Genomic DNA, 22724 nt, shown 5'->3' with positions numbered 1-22724 from the left:
GCAAACTTCTTCCTCCCTCCCCAGACTGAACTCCTTGAGCTCCAAGTCCACGCTGTGTCCCCCATGGCCATCCCACAGCTACACAGCGTCTGACGCAGCCGGTGTTTCAGTGACAGGGCAGAGCGCAAGAGTGCCGAGGCCAGGCGAGAACAAAAGCATCCATTTGGGAGACGTACGTGGACGGAGGGCTCCGAGTTAACGTTTGAGATAGTAACATTCTGGAACAGTAAATGTAACAGAACTGGGGAGACTAGACCAAGATTTGCTCCATGTGGAAGGCACTTGTGGCTTCCAATGTACTAGTGTTCACTCTCCCAGAGACATTCAGAAACAGGGGATTCTTCTTCCACTGGGCGAGGCCCAGAGAGTCTACACGGCAAGTTTATGGATGAGAACGGTGCGGGCCTCCCCCGTCCCCGCAGGGACCTCCCCTCCACACTCACCTGGTTTGCAAGGGATTGGCTGAATGGGCAAAGCCAGCTGGGAGTCGGGGGTGACAGGGAGAGGTTGGTGGCTTGGGGGGAAGGCTGGGATCATGACATAAGGCATATTGACCTGCTGAGAGCAAAGAAACCCTGTGTGAGTCCCCCGGAGGCCCAAACGGCTGGTCGGCCCTGGACGGAGGGCAGGCTTGGGGATGAGAGGCGCAGGGCCTGGGGCAGGGACCATCTTCTGAAGGATCTACCTGACCCCATGCCACCTCCGTGGGCTGTCTACCTGCCCTCAGGTCCCAGCTGGGAGGAAGATGGAAGATATTCTGAGCCCCTTCCTCGAAACAGAGGAAGTAGACGGGGGAGGGGAGGGGAGCAGGACTGAGCCCCCTCCTCAGGGTCACGTCCGAATGATCCTGCCTGTCCCTCCATGTCCCAGCCCCTCACCCATCAGGTGCCAGCCCTCAGCTCCAGCTCCCCCATCGCCCAGCCCGCCCTCTCATCACCTGGATCTGCTGCTGAAGGACGTTGATTTTGTGCTGCTGCTGGATTAGCTGTTGCTGCTGCTTAGCGATCTGGCAGAGGGAAGAGGAGGCAAAGGAGGCGTGGCCTCAGGCCCCAGGTCCCACCTCCCAGATCCTTCTAGGCCCCACCACACCCAGCCTTCCAAGAGCCCAGACACGGAGGAGAGCTGAGCGGGCAAGAAGCAGAACAGCCAACCCACAGACTTATTCTCCTTTTGCTGGGAGCTCTACCTTCCCTCGGAGGCCAGGGATGGAGGCTGGGCAGGACCCTTCAGCATCCCCTCCACCTGGCTTACGAATAGCCAGGTGGGAATCCGTCAGCCCTGGCCCACCGTCCCCTCCCCCAGAGCCTTCGCCCCCTCCTGCCCATCCCCTGGGGGCCACACTGGCAAAGCCTGCCCCCAAGGTGCTCCCCTCTAGGCCCCGAGAGTCCCGCCCTCTGGAAAGAAAGCCACACCGAGCCGGCCTACCTGCTCCTGCTGCTGCCGGGCCAGCTCCATCTGCTGCTGCTGTTTCTCGAACAGCATGGCAGCCATGTTCTTCTGCTCCGAGTGGGCGGTCAGGAGCTGGTCCCGCAGGGTGGACAGCTGATGGATCATGACCAGAAGCTGGAGCTCCTTCTCGGCCAGGCTCTCCTGGGTCCCTGTTCCGAGGGAAGCATTTCTGTTGTTCACCTGTCTAGCCATCCATCGTCTGATACGTAGGAAACAATTATTCAGTCTCAGGCCCGTTAGGGGTGACAGAGGGGGCTGACACAGGGGCCTTGCCCCGAGGGGGCTCCACATTGTGCTGTCTGACAACTAGCTGCCACTGGAAATGCCAATGGTGGGGCATCTGGGCCCTGCCCACACCTTGGACATCCTCAAGTGCCCAGGGCCACAGGGTCAGGGTGCACAACCATCCCCCAGGAGTGGCCCAGCGGACATGCTCGGACTCTGGAACAAGACAGGCCAGGGGTCAAACCCCCCTTTGCAGCCATCTTGTCTGGAAGCTGCTGCCAAGATACCAACTTCTCAGCGCTTGAGTTTTTAATCTACAAGTGAGCACCCAGGGTTGAAGGACAAGGAATGAAAACGTTTAGTCCAGGATCTGGCAACCGACACCTGCTAGTGCTTCCCTGCCCTCCAATTTCACCAACGCAGACGCAGAAGCGCCAGGCCGAGGCCCTGTGCCTCGGAATTACTCGGAGTCTCTGGAAAACACAGATGCCCGGGCCCCCGCCCTCTGAGGTTCATTCGGCAGGTGGGGGTGGAGCCTGGGCATCTGCATTGTTCTCAAGTGCCCTCTGTGACAGAGACGCACACTTCACTGAGCAAGACATACGAACCTCGACGGACGGCCTTGCAAAAACCTTCTTGGAATTAGCACTGACCCTACCGCCCTTGTCAGCAGGCAAGGTCAGACAACTAGTGGCGCCCTGGATGGTGTTGCTCAGTGGATGGAGCGTCGGACTAAAAACTGAGGGGTCCCGAGTTCAATTCCAGTCAAGAGTACATGCCTGGGTTGTGGGCTCGATCCCCAGTAGGGGGTGTGCAGGAGGCAGCCAATCAATGATTCTCTCATCATTGATGTTTCTAACTCTCTCTCCTTCTCCCTCGCCGAAATCAATAAAAAAATATACATATTAAAAAAAAAAAAAAAAAAGACAACTAGTGGCAAAACCGGACTCAAGCAGAACAAGTTTAACCACAGGAATGAATGAACTGGTAGATTTGGACTTTTTTTGTTTGAGTTTACTGACGTTTTAGATCTTTTGTTTTCCAGATAAAAGGAAACTACCTGTGACTTAACAAGTTGGTAAATTACTAGTGTACCTTTGTAAGCAGCATTGAAACAGTTATATTTTTCTCCCTACCTGATCTCGCCAGAATTTGGAAACTCTTAGTATTTTTAATTTATGGCAATATGGTTATTTGCATTAGTTCAGTAAGACTCTCTTCTCCTTAGAACAGGACACAACTGAAAACTGGTTTTAAGGCTTTGATGGGAATGTCGTATTTGAGATGCATAGACTCAGATATGAACAGACAGCTGTAAGGAATTAAGATTGAGCTATGGAAGCCAATAAGAACTTTTGGAAATATCGGCCTGGCGCCCTGCTTACGGGGTTCCCAGCAGCATTACCATGTGGGTAAAGAATGTCACTTGTTGGCAGGGGTGACACCTCAGGAGAAGAGAGGAACCTATAGGTATTGCAGTCGACATCTGGTGGCAAGTCCTTGCCTTGGCTTGTCAGGCCTTGAAAGGCCTGGTTAAATTCAATCTGCAAATTTCTTATGAAAAATTCCAGCAAAGCAGATTTAAAAGAGCTATGTGGTGCCCAGTTGGCATGGCTCAGTGGTTGAGTGTCAACCTATGAACCAGGAGGTCATGTTTCAATTCCCAGTCAGGGCTTATGTCCTGGTTGCAGGCTCGATCCCCAGTAGGGGGCGTGCAGGAGGTAGCCAATTGATGATTCTCTATCATCGATGTTTCTATCTCCCCTTCCCTTCCTCTCTGAAATTAATAATAAATATTTTTTTAAAAAAAGAAGCTACGCGATTAATTACTATTCTTGCTGAACTTATACAAATAATCAGGCCAAATTTATTGAAACTAGACTTATTTTGCAAGTCTTAATGTGGCTTTCTTTGGTAAAGATGGGAGTGATTTTAGGGAGAAAACATGTTTCAATACAAACTATAATAGACCCTGTGGATATGAGATTCTAATGCTGTTCATTGTCTTTTGAGTTTTTAAGATTTTCTACTTATAAACTGGAATGGATCCTGTGTTCTTCGTTTTCTTAAATATTTGACTGCAACCCTCCAAACTAACATTTTCACTTTCCCATCCTTTGACTTAGAATCACTGAGCACTAAAACCGCCCTTTCCGAAGGTCACAGAAGCTAAAGAGGGACAACTTAATGTAGACTTCAGAGAAGTCACCCCAACAGCTCATCTACGGACAGTCTCTGTGCCGGCAGCAGGAAGATCCCCAGACATTCACATGCAGACCACGAGCCTCGAAGAGACCACCACTGCCTTCACTCCATCTGAAGATGCTTTGAGCCAAACATCTAAAAATCTTCTCGGCTGCCTGCCTTCAGAACTCAGAAATCGAGAGTACAGTCTGCTTCAATCATTACCTTTTGTTTTTCTTTTGTTTCCATAGCTGCCTCTTAATGAAAACCTGGGTGCTTGCACCATGGGCTTGACTTGGGAGCCCACTGGCACCCTGCCTCCTGAAATGAGACACAACTCTGGCCACCCCAAGATGTGCCGCTGTGGTGTGCAATGGTTTTGCGCTAAAGGCAATTTTAGCCTCAGGCTCAAGAGAAACCTCTGCCCCACCCTTTACTAGTAACTTCCTAAAAGAACTAGAATGAGGGGCCTTGTCCGTAATGAGAAATTATCAGCAATAATCTCTTTTTAACCCACCTATATGACAGGAAACATTTTATTTACTGAACATCTGCTCTTCTTGACATCCTGCAGTGACCCTGTGACGCTCCCAAGGCATCTCACCTCATCCCTAGCTCAGTGTCTTATAACCTCACTCCCCCTTTTCTATCTCTGAACCTCTCCTGCAAGTGGGGTCCCCATACATAGGTATGTATTACATTTGGTTATTTTCTCTTGCAAATAAAGTGCCGTGTGAGTGTGATCAACCACATGGGGAAAATGATCTCCAATGAACCACTCAGCGCCCTTTAAGTCACTCAGTGGGGTCCTGTGACCTAGATATTCATTTTCAAAAGTGAAAAGGAATGTTCAGGTCAGTTTATAGTTAGACCTCGGAAGTGGCAAGGGTCCCAGCTAAGAGCCCGAACCTATATTCATGAGACTCACTTCCCGCCAGGCCTCTCCTGCCTGGGAGTGAACAGACCTCACACCTGGGCCCAGGTGTGTGCTGACCGGAAGGCAGGCAGGAGTCGGGTGGCACAGGCCAGCTCTGAGAGCACAGAGAGCCCCGAGAATTGCCCTGTCGGCCTAGACTGTGTGGCCAGGTTGGGAGAAGAGGCGGGGGTTCAGCCATCCCTCCCCTGCCCACCCCCATGGCCTTCACCTTTGACATCTTTTGTTTCCACAGAGCTTCTTCCCAGAAACCTCTCCTTCCAGTCACTGGACAGCAGCTTCTCAATGGCCGGCACAACTAGAAGATACCGAAGGCGTAAGGACCACATCGTCCGCACACCGCCCCACCCCAGGCCCCATCTCTAATAAGGCAGACGCTTACCCTCCTTTAAATTTCGGTTGAAGTCCAGCTTCTCCTGGCTCCCAGAAGCAGCCTCCGAGTCGCCTGGTCTCTTGGGTTCGGGGGACACATTGCTCTCTGGTGAGCTGCAATCCTATAGGACACACCGGATGCCCACTGTCACCTCCAGGAGAGGGGTGCAGGCTGCAGCCAGGGCCGAGCACCCCGGAGATGTCCACCTTCCCTACCTTTGCTCTGTTTTGCCTGATTTCCTAAAGAGAATAAAAGGCTTAAAGACAAGCGACCAGGCTCAGTCCAGGCTGTGACTCAGGTCCTGGATCTCACATGAGTCCCTGAACTTCTCTGAACCTGCCTTGGCCTCTGCTGAGAATGGAAACACGCCTGTCACGGGAATGTGCTGGAATAAAGGGAGCAATGCCTGTGGCCAAAAGCCAGCTTATTACTCCCTTGCATATACATACCCACCACTCCACCCAGATGGGTTACCCCCAAGGGCCCCACCCCACCCCAACACATTGCAGACGGATCACGAGAATTCTCATGTTTTCTGTTCTGAGGCTTGTGCTCAATCACGAGACTTCTTTTAAACGATATTAGCTTGTAAGAACATGTAATAAATAACTTCAAAATGCAATGGGTGTTTAATTGTAAAGCGTGCCTTTAACATTTATGTAAAATGTTTTGTGTACTCGTTCAACAGAAACTTATCTGGCCACTGGGTAAAGCTCGCAATAAAACTACTGGTCCGCAATGCGTTAAGACACTGACCCCTCTTCTCCTCTGACTCCTCTCCTCTAAGATCCAGCTTCAGGCCCCACTCCTCCAGGAAGTCTCCCCGGATCACCACCCAGCCTCCTAACTTGCTCCCACACACTCCTCCAGGCGGGACCCCTGCTCAGCACCCTACAGCTCTCCTGTTTTCTCCCCACTTGGCTTTTAATTATGTATTTATTCCCTTTTTATATCTCTTACATGGAATCACAGAATTTCTAAGCGCTGCGAGAATCCTTACTGCTCCTGTAGTTGAGCTCCTTCATTTTAAGGAGAGGCACTGTATTGTCCTAATGGCAACTTAACCCTGGCTTTGGTAATAAGACTGAATTTCTTAAATCAGATGAAAAAGCTGGTAGATTGCCTCTCAGCTAAACTTTGAGTATAAGTATCCTCTTTTCCCAACTAGTCCTTGGGGTAAGGAGGACTGGTCACACAGGTGAGCGTCAGTATCAGGTGAGCGGGTGCAGGTGTGAGTCCATGTCCACTCGGACAGGTGGCCCCAATGAACTTGGCAGCTCCTCCCCACTCACCTAAGTCTTGCCCCAGAGATGACAATTTCTGTCTGCCCCTCCATCCAGCTGGGGGGCTGGGGGCGGGGAAGGGTGGTGCATGGATGTGGTGGGGACACTGACCCAGGAGCCCCTGGGAAAGCGCTGGGCACCTGGGCTAGAGCTCGGGGGTCAGCACCATCCTGGGTGGCTCGGGCTGGGTCTCCCGGCTGGGGGTCAGCTGTGGCAGTCGAGCCCTGGGGGGCGTCGTGGCAGGGCTCCTTCTTCCCCTCGGACTTGACGGCACAGTTCACCATGGTGCCACCGCCATCCAGGGCCAGCTGGGCAGAGCCGGGGCTCCTCATGGACATCCTGAGGGAGGAGGGCAGCGTGAATGAGGCGCTTCCTGAGACCCAGGGCAGCTCCTCCTCCCCCTCCCCCCCCCCCCCGCCCCCAGCCCCACACAGGCACTCACACAAGGCAGAAGCTCCCACTGGGGGTCCCCAGCGTATACATATTTGTAATAGTTATCACATAAAAATCTGGATTTGAACTTCTGTGGCAGCAATTGGCTGGAAATGAGGTACCCGCACGGACAGGCCAGTCTGCCTTACTCCCCACCACTCCCCAAAAGGGAAACCAAGTATCGGCTACCCTATATAAAACAGTTATCCTTTGTTTTCCTTATAGTAGAGATGACAAGACAGAACTATTTCATATATCCACGTATCTACCAAAAGTGGGAAAACAACAGGCTGAGAGTGGATGAGGGGCTGTAAGAAAATGTCCTTTTATGTAGGACAGTCTCCGTGAGAGCCGGCCCAGCAGGCCTCTGCAAATCCCGGCTTAAGCACTCTGAACCCACTGCTCCCGATGCTGCCTCCCTCCCCGCCTGTCCCCTCTAGAGGAGCAGGGTAACCCCAGGAACCTGGGGAGTGGCTTCCCGGGGCCATGCCAGGCTCAGGGCCAGAGAGGCAGGCAGATCCCACAGCTCCCCTGCTCACCCTCCAAAGTCACCGAGATGAGGCCAGCGGGGTCCCACAGCAGGTTTCACCAAGTAATGCCTGGGTCCTGCCTTGGACACTCAACTAGCTGCTGAGTGACCTTGAGGGAGTTACTTATCCTCTCCACACCTCAGTTTCCTCATCTGTAAAATGGGCTGTGAACTGTTATTTGCACAGTGTCTGGACACTACCAGGCGGCAGTAAGCACCTATTCAGTGGTCGGCAAACTCATTAGTCAACAGAGCCAAGTATCAACAGTGCAACGATTGAAATTTCTTTTGAGAGCCGAAAACCGACTTCTGCGCACGGGCCACGAAGTTTCAATCGCACTGTACGTGCGCGCCAGCACGTGGTATTTTGTGGAAGAGCCACACTCAAGGGGCCAAAGAGCCACGTGTGGCTCGCGAGCCGCAGTTTGCCGACCACCGAGGTCTGAGGTCTGTTAAACCACGGCCAGCTGGGATGCAGCACAAGAAAACAACCTCGGCAGGGCCTGGAGGCTGGAGAGGCAGTCACGGGTCCCTCGCCAATCAGGCGCTCTGTGGGTGGGGCGGGGACCTGTTTTAACAAGCCCTCCAGGTGGTTCTGAAACATACTGGTTTGAGAAGCACTGTTAAGAAAATTGTTTTTACGTGGGCATTAATTTTTTTAGGAGGGGAGTGCCAGGGAAAAATCAGATGTAGTAAAACATCCCTTAATAAATGGAACTGCAGGTGCACTGTATTTGCATGTCGCATCAACTCTGTGCAACTCCGTTTCTCATGACCTGTAATACCTGACAGAATGTGCCGCATACAACACACTAAGAGAAAAGGCCTTACAGCTGAATAAGATGTATTTGATTTGGTGCCACCCTACAGGTCAGCCCAGACTCTGCTGCTACTTTCAGAGGGCAGGGTGCCCTGGGGCTGGTGCGGGACCCAGGACAGGGCACTGCAGGGCGAGGAGGGGCAGGCCTGACCCTGGGGACGCCAGCCCAGGAGACCAGACCACAGCCAGCTCCCCAGGGCTTTGGGGTCCAGCTCCGGGTGCCCTCCCACCAGCCGGGGACCTGGAGAGCATCCAGGAAGTGGGCGGCTCAGCCCATCGGGCACAGGGAGGGGTGCAGAGCCAGGTCCAAGCAGGCGGGCGGGGTGGGGGAAGGGGTGGGGGGGGTATTATCCTGAAGCTGAGGGCAGCAATTACATAACAAACAAACCCCGGCTCAAGCTGTGAATTAATCAAACCGCTGAAAATAAAACCTTCCTCTCAGGAACTTCAGACAAAAGAAATAAAAACAACCAGGCAGGCTGGGAAATGAAAGGCAGCAGCGCTGAAAGGGGGACAAAAGGAAGCCAGACAATAGGGTGTTGGACAAAGGCAATAAAGCCAGAGGAAGTGTGACAGGCGAACAATGCGGGCCTGTGGGCTCTGATCCCGCCCGGCCGCGCCACCTAGGTCCGCACCACCTCGGCCCACACCCACCGCTCTGCCGGTCTTGGCCCGGGCAGGGCAGGCCAGGCCACCGGGTCACCTCCTTCTCTGGACTAGGGTCCTAAGGGCCTCCCTCCTCCATTCGGCCCCAACCTCGTGGCCTTCCGGCTCCCTCCGCCAAGCCTTCCTTCCCACGGGCAGCCGAGAACCCACGCAGCAACGCGTGGTTGGACAAGCGGGTCCGAGGCCTCAAGGCCTGGGTGGAACTGGGCTGCCGCCTCCCCAGAGCCAGATGCTGACCGACCGTCCGTCTGTCCCCAGCTAAAGTGGAAGCAGAGGAGAGGATTCTCCATCTGAATTAACCCACGAGGCTACTGAGAACTTACAACTGCCCGGTCCCAGTGGCAACGGGCTCAGTGTGAAACACACCTGGGCTTCCAAGCATGAGCATGTGAAGTAGCTGTAAATAGTTGGTCCTGTTGAACTGACACTATTCTGTAAACGTGGGGTTAAATAAAACACCTGTGGGAGTTCACCTACCTGCTACTGGAGGGCTTCCCGACCCGCGTGGCTCACACTCTATTTCCGTGGGCAGTGCTGCCCTCGGACACGGCCCTCCTTTCTCTATGGCCTTTCCCACCCACTCCTCGCCCCCAGAGTCCTCCGTGGGCCTGTGATTACCTATCTCTATGGGAGCCCGTCTCCTGGAGCTCCCCCTGGCTCAGCCTGGCCTCTGGCCCAGCGTCTGGTAACAAAGAAAATGGCTTCTGGTGACCAGCCAAGCTGGCTGGGAGGCGTCCGTCTGTTCACCAGGCCGGGGTGCCCACCAAATAACCCTGCCAGAGCCTGCTGCCCAGACAATGGCCCTTTACTCCCTCGGACTCACGTCCGACGCTGGGCCCTGGTTCTCGGCCAGTCCTCCCTGCGCCCAAGGGCTGATGGAGCAGCAACAGTGCGAGCCGACGGGTCCACCTGGGAGGCACCTCCCGGGTCTCAGCTTTGGGGAAGAAGGTCCTTGGGCCCCTCTTTTCCTTCCTCTGCCCCCTGAGCACAGGCTGCTCAAGAAGAGCCTTCCTGCCCTTTCATGGCCTGAGGCCCACAGAGATGGAAGTCTGTCTGAGGAACATGGGTACCAGGCTCTGGACCCCAACCATCCCAGCTCTTTGCAAATGCAGAGCCCAAGTCGTGTGTGATGAACTAAACAAGGGACAGCGAGGTGGAGCGTACGGAACTGACACAGCCCTGCTCTGTCACTGCGGCTGACCGTCCCTGTACAGGTTGCTTTACCTCTGCGGTCTTTGTAAAGCAGGGTACCCGGGGTGGGGTGAATAGCATGGAAAACGCACAGGCTTTGGGTTTAACGACCTGGGTTCAAATTCCTGCCCTACTGCCAGCTGACTTGTGTGACCTTGGGCAAGTTAATTCACCTCTGAACCTCTGCCTCCTCAACCATATACTGGGTATAAGAACGCAGACTGGCCCCAGCCGGTTTGGCTCAGTGGATAGTGACTGAAGGGTCCCGGGGTTCAATTCTGGTCAAGGCCACATCTCGGTTGCAGGTTCCTCCCAGCCTGTGCCCTGGTCAGGGCGCGTGGAGGCAACCAAAATCGATGTTGTTTCTCTCACATCGATGTTTCTGTCTTTCCCTCTCTCTTCCACTCTCCCTAAAAATCAATGGAAAAGTATCCTCGGGGGAGGATTAAAAATAAAAATAACAAGAACCTGGACTGCACAGGAGACCATGAAGATGGAATGATACAGGGTAAGCACCCATTAAGTTGTCATATAGTCCAGGATGCTCCTAGGGTCAAGTGGTTGAGAGAAAAGCCTGTGGGGTCACACAGACCTGAGTGCATTTGAAACCCAATTCTGCTGTGCAACTTTGAGCAAGTGCCTTAACTTCTCTGAACCGGTTTCCTCCTCAGTAAAATGAAAATTAAAAAACCCAATATGAAGAGATGAGCCTTCCACTAACACTCCAGACCCTGTAATATATGCCCGTTTTTACATGCTCATGGCACCCTGAACTTGGGTGTTCAAAGTACTTACATGCTTAATTTATTTCTGACTCACCCACTCAACCCCACTCAGGGTACTGTTTTTGCTCATCACTGTGGCCCCGGATTCTAGCACAGTGCCTGGAGCAGAGAGTAGGTGCTCAATAAATATTCGTGCAGCGATCAGAACGTATAATACAGCTCAGCAGCATAGCAAGGCAGACCTGGATGCATCACAAGTGACAGCCACAATTACCCTCATTACTAGACAGATGCTGCTCTGGGCGGCTTTCCTCCCACAGCCCCACCTCCCACACGGTTATCCTCAGCTGCCTTTTCCTCGCATCTAAGATCTTCCTGTGAGTGACCTGAATCCCCCAGCAGCAAAGCAAGTCCAGTTCCTTTTGTTTTTACCTTGGGACAGGTGAAAACATTTCCCGTAACTTTCAGATTTAAAAACGCTGTGGGAGTCTTCCCTACAGACACTAAAAACACCCTCAAATTCCTTCACCCCATTTTTAAAAAATATATTTTATTGATTTTTTTTTTTTTTACAGAGAGCAAGGGAGAGGGATAGAGAGTTAGAAACATCGATGAGAGAGAAACATCAATCAGCCGCCTCCTGCACACCCCCTACTGGGTATGTGCCCGCAACCAAGGTACATGCCCTTGACCGGAATCGAACCTGGCACCCTTGAGTCCGCAGGCTAACGCTCTATCCACTGAGCCAAACTGGTTAGGACCCTTCACCCCTTTCTTACCAAGCGTGCTCCACGCTTCAACCATCCACGTGGTTCCACAGGAGGTTTTAAGCTCAGCAGCCACACACCCTCTCCCCAGCCACCCAGGAGCCAAAGGACTCAGCCCACAGGAGATGGGAGTTATTGGGCTCCCCCAGGTCCCACCGGGTCCAGGTCAGAGGCCACAAGATCACAGGACACTCCAGCGGCACCCACTCTGGAGGAAGTGCTCCCGCGGACCTGCCCTCCCTCCTGCCCAGACTTACTCCGTATTTTATAAACGAGAAACTGAGGCCCGGGGAGGTCAAGTCCACACGGCTTTGGGGGCAGTGCTGCTTCAGAACTCGGAGTCGGAGAGGCCTAACCAGCAGGGACACGAACAGCATCCCTACTCTACCCCTTCCCTCCGAGGGAACCCCGCACCGAGGCCCTCCGCTGCCTCCTCCTCCTTCTCCTCGGCCTATCTCACCTGAGCATCACAGGTAAAGGCCCCTAAGGGGAGAGGGTTCCAGCCATCCTCACCCTTGATGCTGTAGAACCTAGAGTCTCAGCTGGTGCCCGAGGGGCCCTGGGGCCCCAATCCAGTGCCCAGGACGAGGCACAGAGGCGCCTGCCCTCAGCGGAGGGCCGGTGGCTCAGAGCACTACAGGTGCCCACTCCTTTTCCTCCTCCCCACAACCAACCCGCGCCCGGCCCACCCACCCACAGGCGCACACACTGAGCCCCTTCTACCCAAAACAAATCACCAGCCACTTCCTCTCCCGATCAGCCAACGAGCAGCCCAGCTGGACTGGAATCAAAGGAGTTTTCACTCAGCCCTTCCTCCCTCCACAACGAGGGCCCCCAACCCCCTCCCACCCCCCCCCCAATCTAGATGCAGATAAAGACAGAGATAAATTCCAGTCATAGAAGCATGACGGGTGACTCAGGCCTCGGGTACAGGAAGACAGCCTGGACAGACAGACAGGCAGACCCTCCTACCCCCGGGGCACACACCAAGTCCCTCCAGGCAGGCTCCCAGTCCCAGGCTGGCCCTGAGTGGGTGGTGCCAAAGGCATTGCCAGGGAGAGGGCCATGCCGCAGGGGTGGGGCAGGGCCTGAGTCCCAGGGGAATGGCACTTCCTCTCAAAGCTCCAGAGAGTTGAGAGCCTCAGGCAGCCCTAAACAATAGCCCGAGGCGTGGGTGCCCAGAACGGTGCCCCGGTGCCACATCCTGCCATTCTTCTCCCAGGCCGCACCCTGCCACCCTTCCTGGCTCCGCCCGATCCTATCTCTGATGTTTACTGGGAGCTGGGGGCTGGGCTGGCTGCAGACTTGAGACAAAGCTTTCCTGAGAGGCCCCTCACCTTGCCCAGCCTCTGTGGGCCCAGGGCGTGTGCCCATCTGGTTAGCCCAGCTCAGGAGGGGGCACAGCCAACACTCCCAGTCCCTGGACTGCTCTGGGCTGGCCAAGGTGGCAGAGCCGCCAACAGCAGCCAACAGAGGCTCCCTGAATGCCCAGCCCTGCAAGAGGAGGCAGCAGCCCCACACCCCCAACCTCTGGTGCAGAACCCAGCTCCAGACAGAGCTTCTTTGTAGCTGACCCCTCCCCCACCCCACGCCCCACCCCGCAAGGGCATGTAGGACGGGAGGAGGTGGGAGAGGCAGGAGCTGTGATGTTCCCATCCACAGCCCCATCCGGCTGTCAGGCCTCCGAGGCACCCGAGCCTGCTCCCAGCCCAGAGGGAGAGCCCAGGAAGAGAGAGAAGGGACAGAGGGGACTTCCAACGGTGCCCCTGAGGTTCCCAGGGGGATGTGCGCCCTCCCAGCCTGGGTGAAACTGAGAAGAGGGGAACAGGGTCCCCACGGGTCCCTTCTCTGGGGGCCTCCCTGCCTTCGGGACCCGATGCTGTCTCCAGCCCTTCCCACGCCCCTAGCAGGCAGCCGCAGGTCCTGTTCCTGTCTCCAGGGGCCAGGGCCACGCCCGCAGCCTGGACAGGAGAGTGTGTCCGGTCTTCTGCATGAGCAGCGCCCAACCCGGGGCCAGCACAACAGAAACGCTGCTGCCGGGGCTGACTGGCCTGGTCAAAGGCCTCCCTTCTGGGATAGCTCTGAATATTGACCAAAGGAAGGGAGGCAAACAAATAAATAGCCCGGCCGGCGTGGCTCGCTGGTTGAGCATCAACCTATGAACAAGGAGGTCACAGTTCGATTCCTGGTCAAGACATAAGGCCGGGTTGCGGCTCAATCCCCAGTGTGATTCTCTCTCTCATTGATGTTTCTCTCTCCCTCTCCTTTCCTCTCTGAAATCAATAAAAACACATATTTTTTAAAAATAAAAATAAATAAAAGCATGCCACTCACTCGGACTCACTACTGAGTGGGGGCTCGCCACTCACTCCCCGTCCCACCCAGGCCAGCAGAGGTGGCTCTGAGCCTCGGCCTCACCGATGCCCTGGCCCCACTCTCCCTACCCAGGGAACAGGATCCAGTCCAGCAGACAGATCTGCCACTGTCACCAAGTACAAGATTCGAGTTGTTTTCAACTTAAGTCGCAGCCAAGGAAGCATTAGTCCAAAGAAACCAGGGCCACTGTGGGAACTTACGGAGACGCCTCGCCTCTCAAACCCTAGCTTCTCCCTGTGGAAATGAAGGTTCCAACACCCACTTGGTGATTAGACGGTAACACACAATTCAAGAATCTGGTGCAGAACATGTGTTCAGGGAAGGAAAGAGGGAGAGAGACCTAAAGCAGAAGGCTGTCTCTGTCTCCCTCCCCAGAGTTCCCGGCAGCAGGCAGGCCGTCCTGCCTCTCCGGAGGTGGAGGCGGGCAGGTGTGACCCTCGCGTAGGGCTGGGAGGCGTCCTGGCGAGGCTAACAGACAATGGGCTTTGCTGTCAGCCAGACCTGTCTGAAGCCAGGATCCACCACAGGCTCCCTGTGTGAACACGGGGGAAGTGTCCACTTCTCCAACTCCAAAAGGAGCCAAATAATAACCATCTTGAAAAATTATCAGGAGTATTAGGAGGATCGAATGTGATGTTTGCCGAAAGCAAAAATAAAGCAGGCTCCCTGATCCCTCCCCACCACACTTTGGGGAAGGCTCCCCCATCCCAGCGTGGGCATGTCGCCCTCTTCCTTCTCCACCCGCCCCCTGTAGGTCTCCCTCTCAACCCTGTGTTGCCCTGTCACTGTTCCCAATTATCCTGGAATCTCCCCGGCAGGTGCCTACGCCAAGTCAGGGGTCCAGGCCCCACATGCAGCGGACTGGCTGAAAGGACCAGAACTGGCCAAGGGAGCCCCACATACTCAGTGCCATTGCTTATCTGGCTAAGCCAACGTGCCTGCCCTTCCCAGCTGATGACCAAAAGCTTTGCAGAACTCCTGAGCCAATCAGCCCCCGCATCTCCTCCGGAGCCCCCAGGGAGCTAGAGGAATGACCACAGAGGGGAAGGCTCCAGTGGGAACCAGGCTGGCTGAAGTCTCAAGGATAGAGTGACGCGGAGGCTCTGAGACATGCGTAGTGGTTTAAACCCCAGACCCTCTCACTAGCAGCACAGACACGCCCACTTCCTCTTTCAGCCCACCACTCTGTCTCCAGGCGGGACTGGGAATATATAGCCAACAGTGTGGCTGTGAGGAAAACGCAATACCGTTAGGCAAAGGCAGTGCCTGGCACATGGCCACGTGCAACATCTGTAATGGACTTGCCATCATAATCGAGGTGGCGAGAGAAGTGAGGATCCCCAGTTCCATACTGCTCTAAGTAGGGAGCGCTGGAGACGTAGCCTCTTTACGCCACAAATTCTTAGAGTAAGTGTTGTATATAAAACTAGAGGCCCGGTGAACAGATGCGTGCACCGGTGGGGTCCCTCAGCCTGGCCTGCAGGGATGGGGCCGTAACCAGCCCTCCGACATCCCCCAAGGGGTCCCGAATTGCAAGAGGGTGCAGGCCAGGCTGAGGGCGGGGGTCGGGGAGGGACCACAGGAGGGCTCCAGGCATGTCCAGCCAGTCTCACCCAGCCCCGATCAGCCGGACCCCAGCAGCAACCTAGCCTACCGGTCGGAGCGTCTGCACCCTGATGGTCAGTGCACATCATAGCGACTGGTCAAAAGGTCGAACAAACAGCTGGACATTTAGCATATTAGCCTTTTAATATACAGGATGCTTAGCACAATGCCTGGCCTATAGGAGACCACCCCTTAGTACTGCTGCTGTCGAATGAGTGAATGAGTGAGTGAATGAATGATCGTGCTTCCAAGGAACCTCTGCCAGCAGAGCACTCAGCCCCAAGCCACTGTTATGCTTTGGGGACTGTCAACGTAAGAGCATTCAAACCTGTAAAGACTTTCTGTGAGTTTAGTTGAGCCACACTGTTGACAGTTGCTGGGAAGCAGAATCTCAACGTGTATTGAGATAATGCTCGGAGAATGGCAGTTTTTCACCTTGTTTTATAAAACACTACAATCAAAGGAGCCATCAGTGGGTTACACAAACTCCACTGGTGATAGATTAGGGAGGCGGGAGAAAGCAAAGTGGAGAACCTCTGGGATTGGATAAAAAGTAAAATGATAGGCACATACTTATTTTTTCTTAGGTGGGTGCAGGATAGTTGACAGTCAACAATTAACAGCCCTGGCCAGTTTGGCTCAGTGGATAGTGTGTCGGCCTGTGGACTGAAGGGTTCTGGGTTGATTCCGGTCAAGGGCACGTGCCTGGGTTGTGGACTCGATCCCCAGTGCGGAGTGTGTAGGAGGCAGCTATTCATTGATGTTTCTAGCTCTCTCTTCCTCTCCCTTTCTGAAATCAATAAAAATGTTTAATAAACAACAACAACAACAATTAACAGATAACAATAACCATGAGGAAATTTGTGGTCTGCTCCCCGCCCCCATTGGTTGTGCCCTGCGGGGGACGGAGGAAGGGAAGTTACAAGTTACCCTGACATTCCAAAGGTACATTATCTTAGATGCAAAGAGACAATAGGCTCAGTAAAGATCAAAGTTGATCTTTGTCAAGGAAGATAATGGCCTAAGACATGTCTACCCACCATAAACGGCTTTTTAATTAAAAAGTTTCATTTTAGACCATCTTTTGTGGTTACTTTAGGTCTCTGAGTTTGCAAGACCGCCACGCAGGCCTTCCCTGAGTCAGTCATGTTAGCATGTGGCCCCTTCTTGTCCACAAGACCTTTCTTCAAGGCGTTTCCAGTAACAGCCTCCACACATCCGTAAGCCCACAGCCCCCTCTCAAAGTGGGCACCTCCCCACTGCATCCTGGGGGCTCACTAAGGTATCTGATTCCTCCCCTAGTTCCTCTCCCTCTTCCTGCCTCAGCCACCCACTGCAGGGGCAGGGGAAAAGGGCCAGCAATCAAGATGGGTGAGTGGTACAAGACAAAGAGGGGTCGGTCAACGCTGGTCTCCAGGAAGGCCACCAGGTAGTGCTGACAGAGCAGAGCCTTGAACCTGAGGTCAGCGTGCAAATAACCGGCACATCCACCTCAGCCTCTTCGCCTCCTGCCTCCTGCCTCCTGCCTCCTCCCTGGGTGTGCTTCCCTAAGGCTCTGCCTGAGCTATACCTCCCATAAGGCCTGGGGGCTTCCAGAGGGGTCCGACCATGACCGTAACCATCCATGGACATCGAGCTCCACAGCTTGAGCAGACAGTGGAGGAGCAAGGTGACCAGCAGCCCCAGGGGGCTGGACCTGGGTGCACTGGCCTCACCTTTGGGCACCCCACTCAGGTCTGCTGCTTCCCCCCACCCCTCCCCACTGCAGGGGTTCTGAGTGGCCGCCCCCTCTGCCTGTGGAGGCCTAATCACCAGCATCTCCCCCAGACAAGCTCACTCATCGGAAACCGGTGCAGCTGCTTGGGCTCAAGCAGCATTCATTCTTCTAGCGAACAAAGTGTTCCGTTCTTTTTCTCGGCAAAGGCCACGTTTCCTCTCCCATTATCTGCCCCATCGACAGCCAAGCCTGCCGCAAAAGCAAGATTTCTTCTTTTTTTTTATTTTCATGGTCCCCTTTATTTATGGGTTATGTTTTTTCTTGGCTTTGACTCCTCTTCAAAAGGGCAGGGAAGAAAGGGGAGGAGAGCAGCATCATATTCTCCGATTTCATCCAAATGCTCAGCACGCAACCCCCAAAGCAGCCAGCCTGCACCCCAGTCTGCCTGGGACCCAACCTTCCAGCACCAACACCCTTCGCAAACTGAGGCTGGACCACCCCAAGTGAGAAACGAGCCAGCTCTGGCAAAGGGGTGGGGTGAGGTAGGATTTGGGGAGGGATCATAACCTCTGGAGCCCACGGTGCTAATAATAATAAGATAATAACTGTACACTCAACGTATTTAACACGTGAGTAATGGACGCTCATCAAGTAGATGGGACTCTTGGGACAATCAGATGAGTTGGCAGATGCCAGCTGCCAACAAATGGGTCACTCTGGTGTGTAGCAGCTGAAGACCCGCCCTGGGTCAGAGCTAACATTTACTGAGCATTTACTTGGCACCCAGCACTGTGTGAATCACTTTTACTTAACGTGTTTAATCTTTATAATAATCACCTGAGGTAGATGGTATTCATATCTCTAGCCCGAGCAGCCTGGTGTCAGAACCTACCTCTCAACCAGCCGACAGGAACGAGCACACACTATGCTAAGTGCCATCTGTAGGAATTAGTTCTCTTAATGCTTTCAGCAGCCCTGAGATGCAGGTACTATCAGCATCGGTTTACCTATGAGGACACAGAGGCTTCAGGAGGCTTAGCAACTGCCCGAGGTCATAGCCAGTGAGTGGCCACCCAAACCAAGAGACTGGCTGCTGTTGAGTCCCTTATTTTTTTTTATAGCTTTTTTCTTTTTTCTTTTTTTAAATATATTTTTATTGATTTCAGAGAGGAAGGGAGAGGGAGAGCGAGACAGAAACATCAATGATGAGAGAAAAACACTGATTGGCTGCCTCCTGCACGCCCCGCCCCGAGGATCGAGCCCGCAACTCGGGCATGTGCCCTTGGCCGGAATCGAACACGGGACCCTTCAGTCTGCAGGCAGACGCTGTCCTCACTGAGCCAAACTGGCCAGGGCGAGTCCCTTCTTTTAAGCGCTGGACTAGTCTGGCTTCTCTGTCCCAAGAGCCATGGACAGTCATTCCTGGAGCCTGAACTGCCTCCCCCTAACCCCGCATCTCTGCTGGGCCAATGCATGGGGTCAAGGGACCCAGGCAGGTCCTAAATTCAGTTGATGCGAGAGAAGTCAAAGGTCAACTTGGGGCCCCAAACGCCCTGGTCTCACAGGTTGCAGGCCTCCCTCCTGCCAGCCACACCAGGAGACCAGCTCAAAGCTGGGAGGGGTCAGCCACCTGCCCTCACCACGCAGAGACAAAAGGACTCAAAGCCAGGGCTCTACCACAGCATCTTCCAGGGGCGTGGTTCTGGAGGTCACAGGGCTGCCCCACCCTTGACCTCCCTTAGGTATGACTTCTGTATTTCCTGGGCATCCCCGTGTGCCACCTGTCCCCAGCCTCCCCTGCAGCTCCCTTAGCTTCTCATTCACGCCTGGCTCTCAACAGCACTGAGCAGCTATGCCCTTCATAGACCCTGCAACACATATGCCTCATGAATGGCTGCCGTCATTCTTATTTTCTTATCAAACTTTTCTAAATATAAAAGGAATGTGTGCCCATTGTAAAAAATCTGCAAAATTTATAATAAAAAGAATAGAAAAGTTAACAAGCCACCCATTTCCCATCAATCCGGACGAGGCTGCTGCTAACAATGTGGCACAGCTCCAAACCTTTCTCCATGAGTGGTTTTCTTGTTCATCACTGAGCTCTTAAGCGAGTTTTTACATCGCCACCCCCCGCCCCGCCCCCACACGCACACACACTTAACAGAACATATGAGGGGAGTTTTCATGCCACTGAAAACTGGAAATTATGAAACACTCTTTACAAAGCCACGGGGAATGGCTGCACATCTTCACTCCAGGGCTGCTACATCGCACTTCACTTTACCGATGCCCATGGTCAAAATGGTCAACTCATGAAGCCTACGTTCCTGACACCTCCTCCGCCACCGCCGCCTCCAGTGGGTCACAGCCATTCTGCTCCAGTGACAGATGGAAAGGGAAGGGCCCTGATAGTCAGCAGAGCGAGCGAGGCAGCAGAAAGACACCCCCCCCCCCCCCGCTTCCTGCGGATGGGCTGGGGAGTACGTAGAGTGGAGTATGGAGGCTATGAGGGGGCCCGGAAGCTGGGGTCCAGGTCTAGCTGCCTCTGCAATGGGGAGGGCCTGTCTCAGCATGTCTTGGGGCTTTGACTTCCCCTTAAAAAGATGGAGAACCACAGTGAGATACTGCTTGACACCCATTACAATGACGAAAATAAATCTAAGAAGTCTTGGCAAAGATGTGGACCATTGATTGCTAGGAGGCATGTAAAATGGTACAGTCACCGTGGACAACAATATGGCAGCCCCTCCAAAAAATTAAACATAGAAAGACCGTAAGATCCAGCGATTCCACTTCTGGGTGCGAACCCAAAAGAATGGAAAGCAGAGTCCTGAAGAGAGACTTGTACACGGACGCTCATGCACAACAGCCGACACGTAGCAACAACCAACATGTCCAGGGAGGGGTGAACGGAGAAACGAACGTGACCGGTGCATATAATGGGGTATTAGGCTTAAAAAGGAAGGCAGCTGTGACACATGCTGCAGTGTGGATACGCCTGGAGAACACTCCGCTAAGTGAAATAAGCCAGACACAAAAGGGCTGGAAATCCAGGATTCCACTTTTGAGAGGAACGTGGTGTAGTTCAATTCAGAGACGGAAGGTAGAATAGAGGTTACAGGGGCTGCGTGCAGGGACAGGGGAGCTACTGGGTAATGGCACAGAGTTTCTGTTTGGGATGAGGCAAAGCCCTGGAGTGGCCTGTGGTAGGTGACAGGTGATGTACTTAATTAACGCCGCTGAGCTGCACACTTACAAACTGTGAACGTGAGACGTTTTGTTGTGCATGTTTACCACAGAGAGGGAAAGGGTGGAGAACATGCAAGTGCTAGTCATTGGCACTTTCCACACCTTTTATCTTGCAGATGGGCAGAGGTGAGAGCAGAAACAGGGCCTCGAGACTGGGAACAATGTCAGACTGGGCATGGGGAGAGCGGCAGGCTGCTCACAAAGCCGTAATTAACAGCGCTAATTGAAGCGTCTAGAAAAGGCCAGAGCCAGACAGTGCCAGACCTGCCCCACCAGCGAGAAGGCCTTTCCCCGAAGCCTCCCTCGCCTCTAGGGACGATAGGAGGCTGCCACCTGCCTTGCAGAGAAAGACACGTTGTGCTTAGGGTCCTTCAGCAGGGAGGTAAGGGGATCTGGGGCAGTAAGATGGGGACCGAGGAAGAGATTGGGTCTTCCCTTAAAATCAGCTTTCCTGGAAATCCTTTCTTCAAATGCCCTTCTCAGCACTGGTCCGACACCTGGGTGCACAACAGGTAGGTGTGAGGTACCCTCCTGCTCTGGGCCTCTCTCTCGTGGTTTACACGGTGACAGTGGTCCAAAGGGAAGCTGTAAACCAGAAAGTCTGTGCTAACAGAGGGGGTGACCGGGGTGGGAGCCACCTGGGGAGAGAAGGAGGGAAACAAGCCTCGCCATTTTGCAGGGACTCCATCCACCTGTCCCACCGACGCTGGCTTCAGTGGGCCACCAAATCACCCCTTTCCCCCTCAGTGACTGGCAAGCTGGTACCAAAGTCTCACTATGCCCTAAGGTTCATTGGATCGTTCCATTTCCTATGTCTAGCGCCGTTACGGGTAAAAGTGACCCCCCAGAACCCATCCCAGGGCTTCCCGTGTCTCTAAGAGCTGCCTGTGCTCCGTGGCACTACTCAGTGATAATGCATCCTTATGAACACGTGAATGAGTGCAGGCCACCACCAGGGACCCTTAGGGATTTCCTGTGGAAACCAAACAGCCACCAGCATCTTTGTCCAGAGAGGAAGAGGGATGAGTGTCCCCTCCCCCACCTCCCCAGGCCCTCCCTCTGCCCTTCCCCCCACAGCCTGCTGCCCTGACCCAGGGGATGGGGGTCAGTGATGGGGTCAGTGGAGGCGCCAGCTCAAAACCAGCTCTGTGGCTTAGGAGGAATTTAACCCTCTTCCCGCCAGCTCATGACTATGCACCCTAGCAGGCCTACCTGTATGGGAGCGGGAAACGGCAGAGGATCTAGAAATGGCTGGGGTGAGACTTACTTCTGCGCGCACAGTGGAAATCAGCACTGGATCTGGAGGCAGGCCTGAGCGTAAGCCCTGGCTCTGCCACAATCTGTCTTAATTCTCTGAACCTGGGCTTTTCTATCGGGAAACTGGGAGTCAAAATACCACCAGCTTGCTGGGAGCCCTGGCTGAGTGGTTTTCTAAATGTCAAAGCACTCCGTGCACTCGGTGGTTGGTTTATAAGGCCCCATATGCCCAAGGAGGGGATGGATGCCTTGAATTCACGGGAGGATCTGGGACACCCCACCCCACCTCCCCAGCTCTCCGTGTTTCCATCTGCACGTGGAATCAAGTCTTCCTTCTTCCCCAGAGATAAGGTTGTCAGTGGGGGAGGCGCCTCAGCCTTTGATGCTGTGAAATAAATACAGGTGCTGCGGAGCCCCTGCCTCCACCCTCAGGAAGCGGCCAAAAGGGAGAAGGATACTGACAGCACCTGCTACTCACTGACTGTGATTACCACAAGCCGGGCGCTGCACAGGCGTTTTCGGCAACGACAAAACCCATTTTATGGACGAGGCGACTGAAGCCAAGGCGTGGAGGCGAGTCCCACTCAAGGTCCGCCCGGCCCCAAGCTCGGAACCACAGCACAAGGATCTGGAAGAAGAGGGTGCTACCCACAGGCGCTCCATGCCCCATTAGCCCTCTCGTTGTGGGCGTGGGTGCGACCAGGCAGCCTTCACTTCCTGCCAGGCTCCCGCAGGCGGTTCCTGGGCGCCCAGAGTCCAAAGATTAGCGACAGGCTGTTGATGACGATGATTATTAAAACCCACCAGCGGTTGGGTTTTGTGACTGTGGTCGTTTCGGGCTTCAAAGCAATCCCCACTACATGTGAATCTCTTTGGTTTTTACAAACATCCATCCTGCTCGGCGTAGAGCTGCCTCCTTAGTGACCAGTTTCGTTTAAGGGA

At 54.1% G+C, this 22724-nt stretch overlaps 2 protein-coding genes across 7 annotated transcripts in view; one reads left to right on the top strand and one right to left on the bottom strand.

Moving 5' to 3' along the window:
* Window positions 1-5785, top strand: part of ETNK2 (ethanolamine kinase 2) — a 34427-nt gene extending 28642 nt beyond the window's left edge. The window contains exons 9-10 of one of the 4 annotated variants that reach the window (XR_013959493.1): window positions 3801-4546; window positions 5028-5785. The gene's annotated coding sequence lies outside the window, so the exon portion shown is untranslated. Of the gene's footprint in view, window positions 1-870; window positions 2562-3800; window positions 4547-5027 lie in introns of those variants that run through there. The other 3 variants (XR_013959492.1, XR_013959494.1, XR_013959495.1) reach the window with 3 other exon arrangements.
* SOX13 (SRY-box transcription factor 13) overlaps window positions 1-22724 on the bottom strand; it is a 161496-nt gene that overhangs the window by 6545 nt on the left and 132227 nt on the right. For 2 of the 3 annotated variants that reach the window (XM_080649222.1, XM_080649221.1), the window contains exons 2-7: window positions 6589-6787; window positions 5175-5286; window positions 5004-5090; window positions 1426-1598; window positions 938-1006; window positions 444-558 (exon numbers count right to left, since the gene is read on the bottom strand). In XM_080649222.1, the coding sequence (XP_080505348.1) occupies window positions 444-558; window positions 938-1006; window positions 1426-1598; window positions 5004-5090; window positions 5175-5286; window positions 6589-6786 (754 nt within the window). In that variant the 5' untranslated portion in view covers window position 6787. The remainder of the gene's footprint in view (window positions 1-443; window positions 559-937; window positions 1007-1425; window positions 1599-5003; window positions 5091-5174; window positions 5287-6588; window positions 6788-22724) is intronic. The other variant, XM_080649223.1, reaches the window with a different exon arrangement.

Source organism: Plecotus auritus, assembly GCF_963455305.1.
Source record: "Plecotus auritus genome assembly, chromosome: 12".
NCBI classification, from domain to species: Eukaryota; Metazoa; Chordata; class Mammalia; order Chiroptera; family Vespertilionidae; genus Plecotus; species Plecotus auritus.
This window is presented reverse-complemented; position numbering and strand designations above follow the sequence as displayed.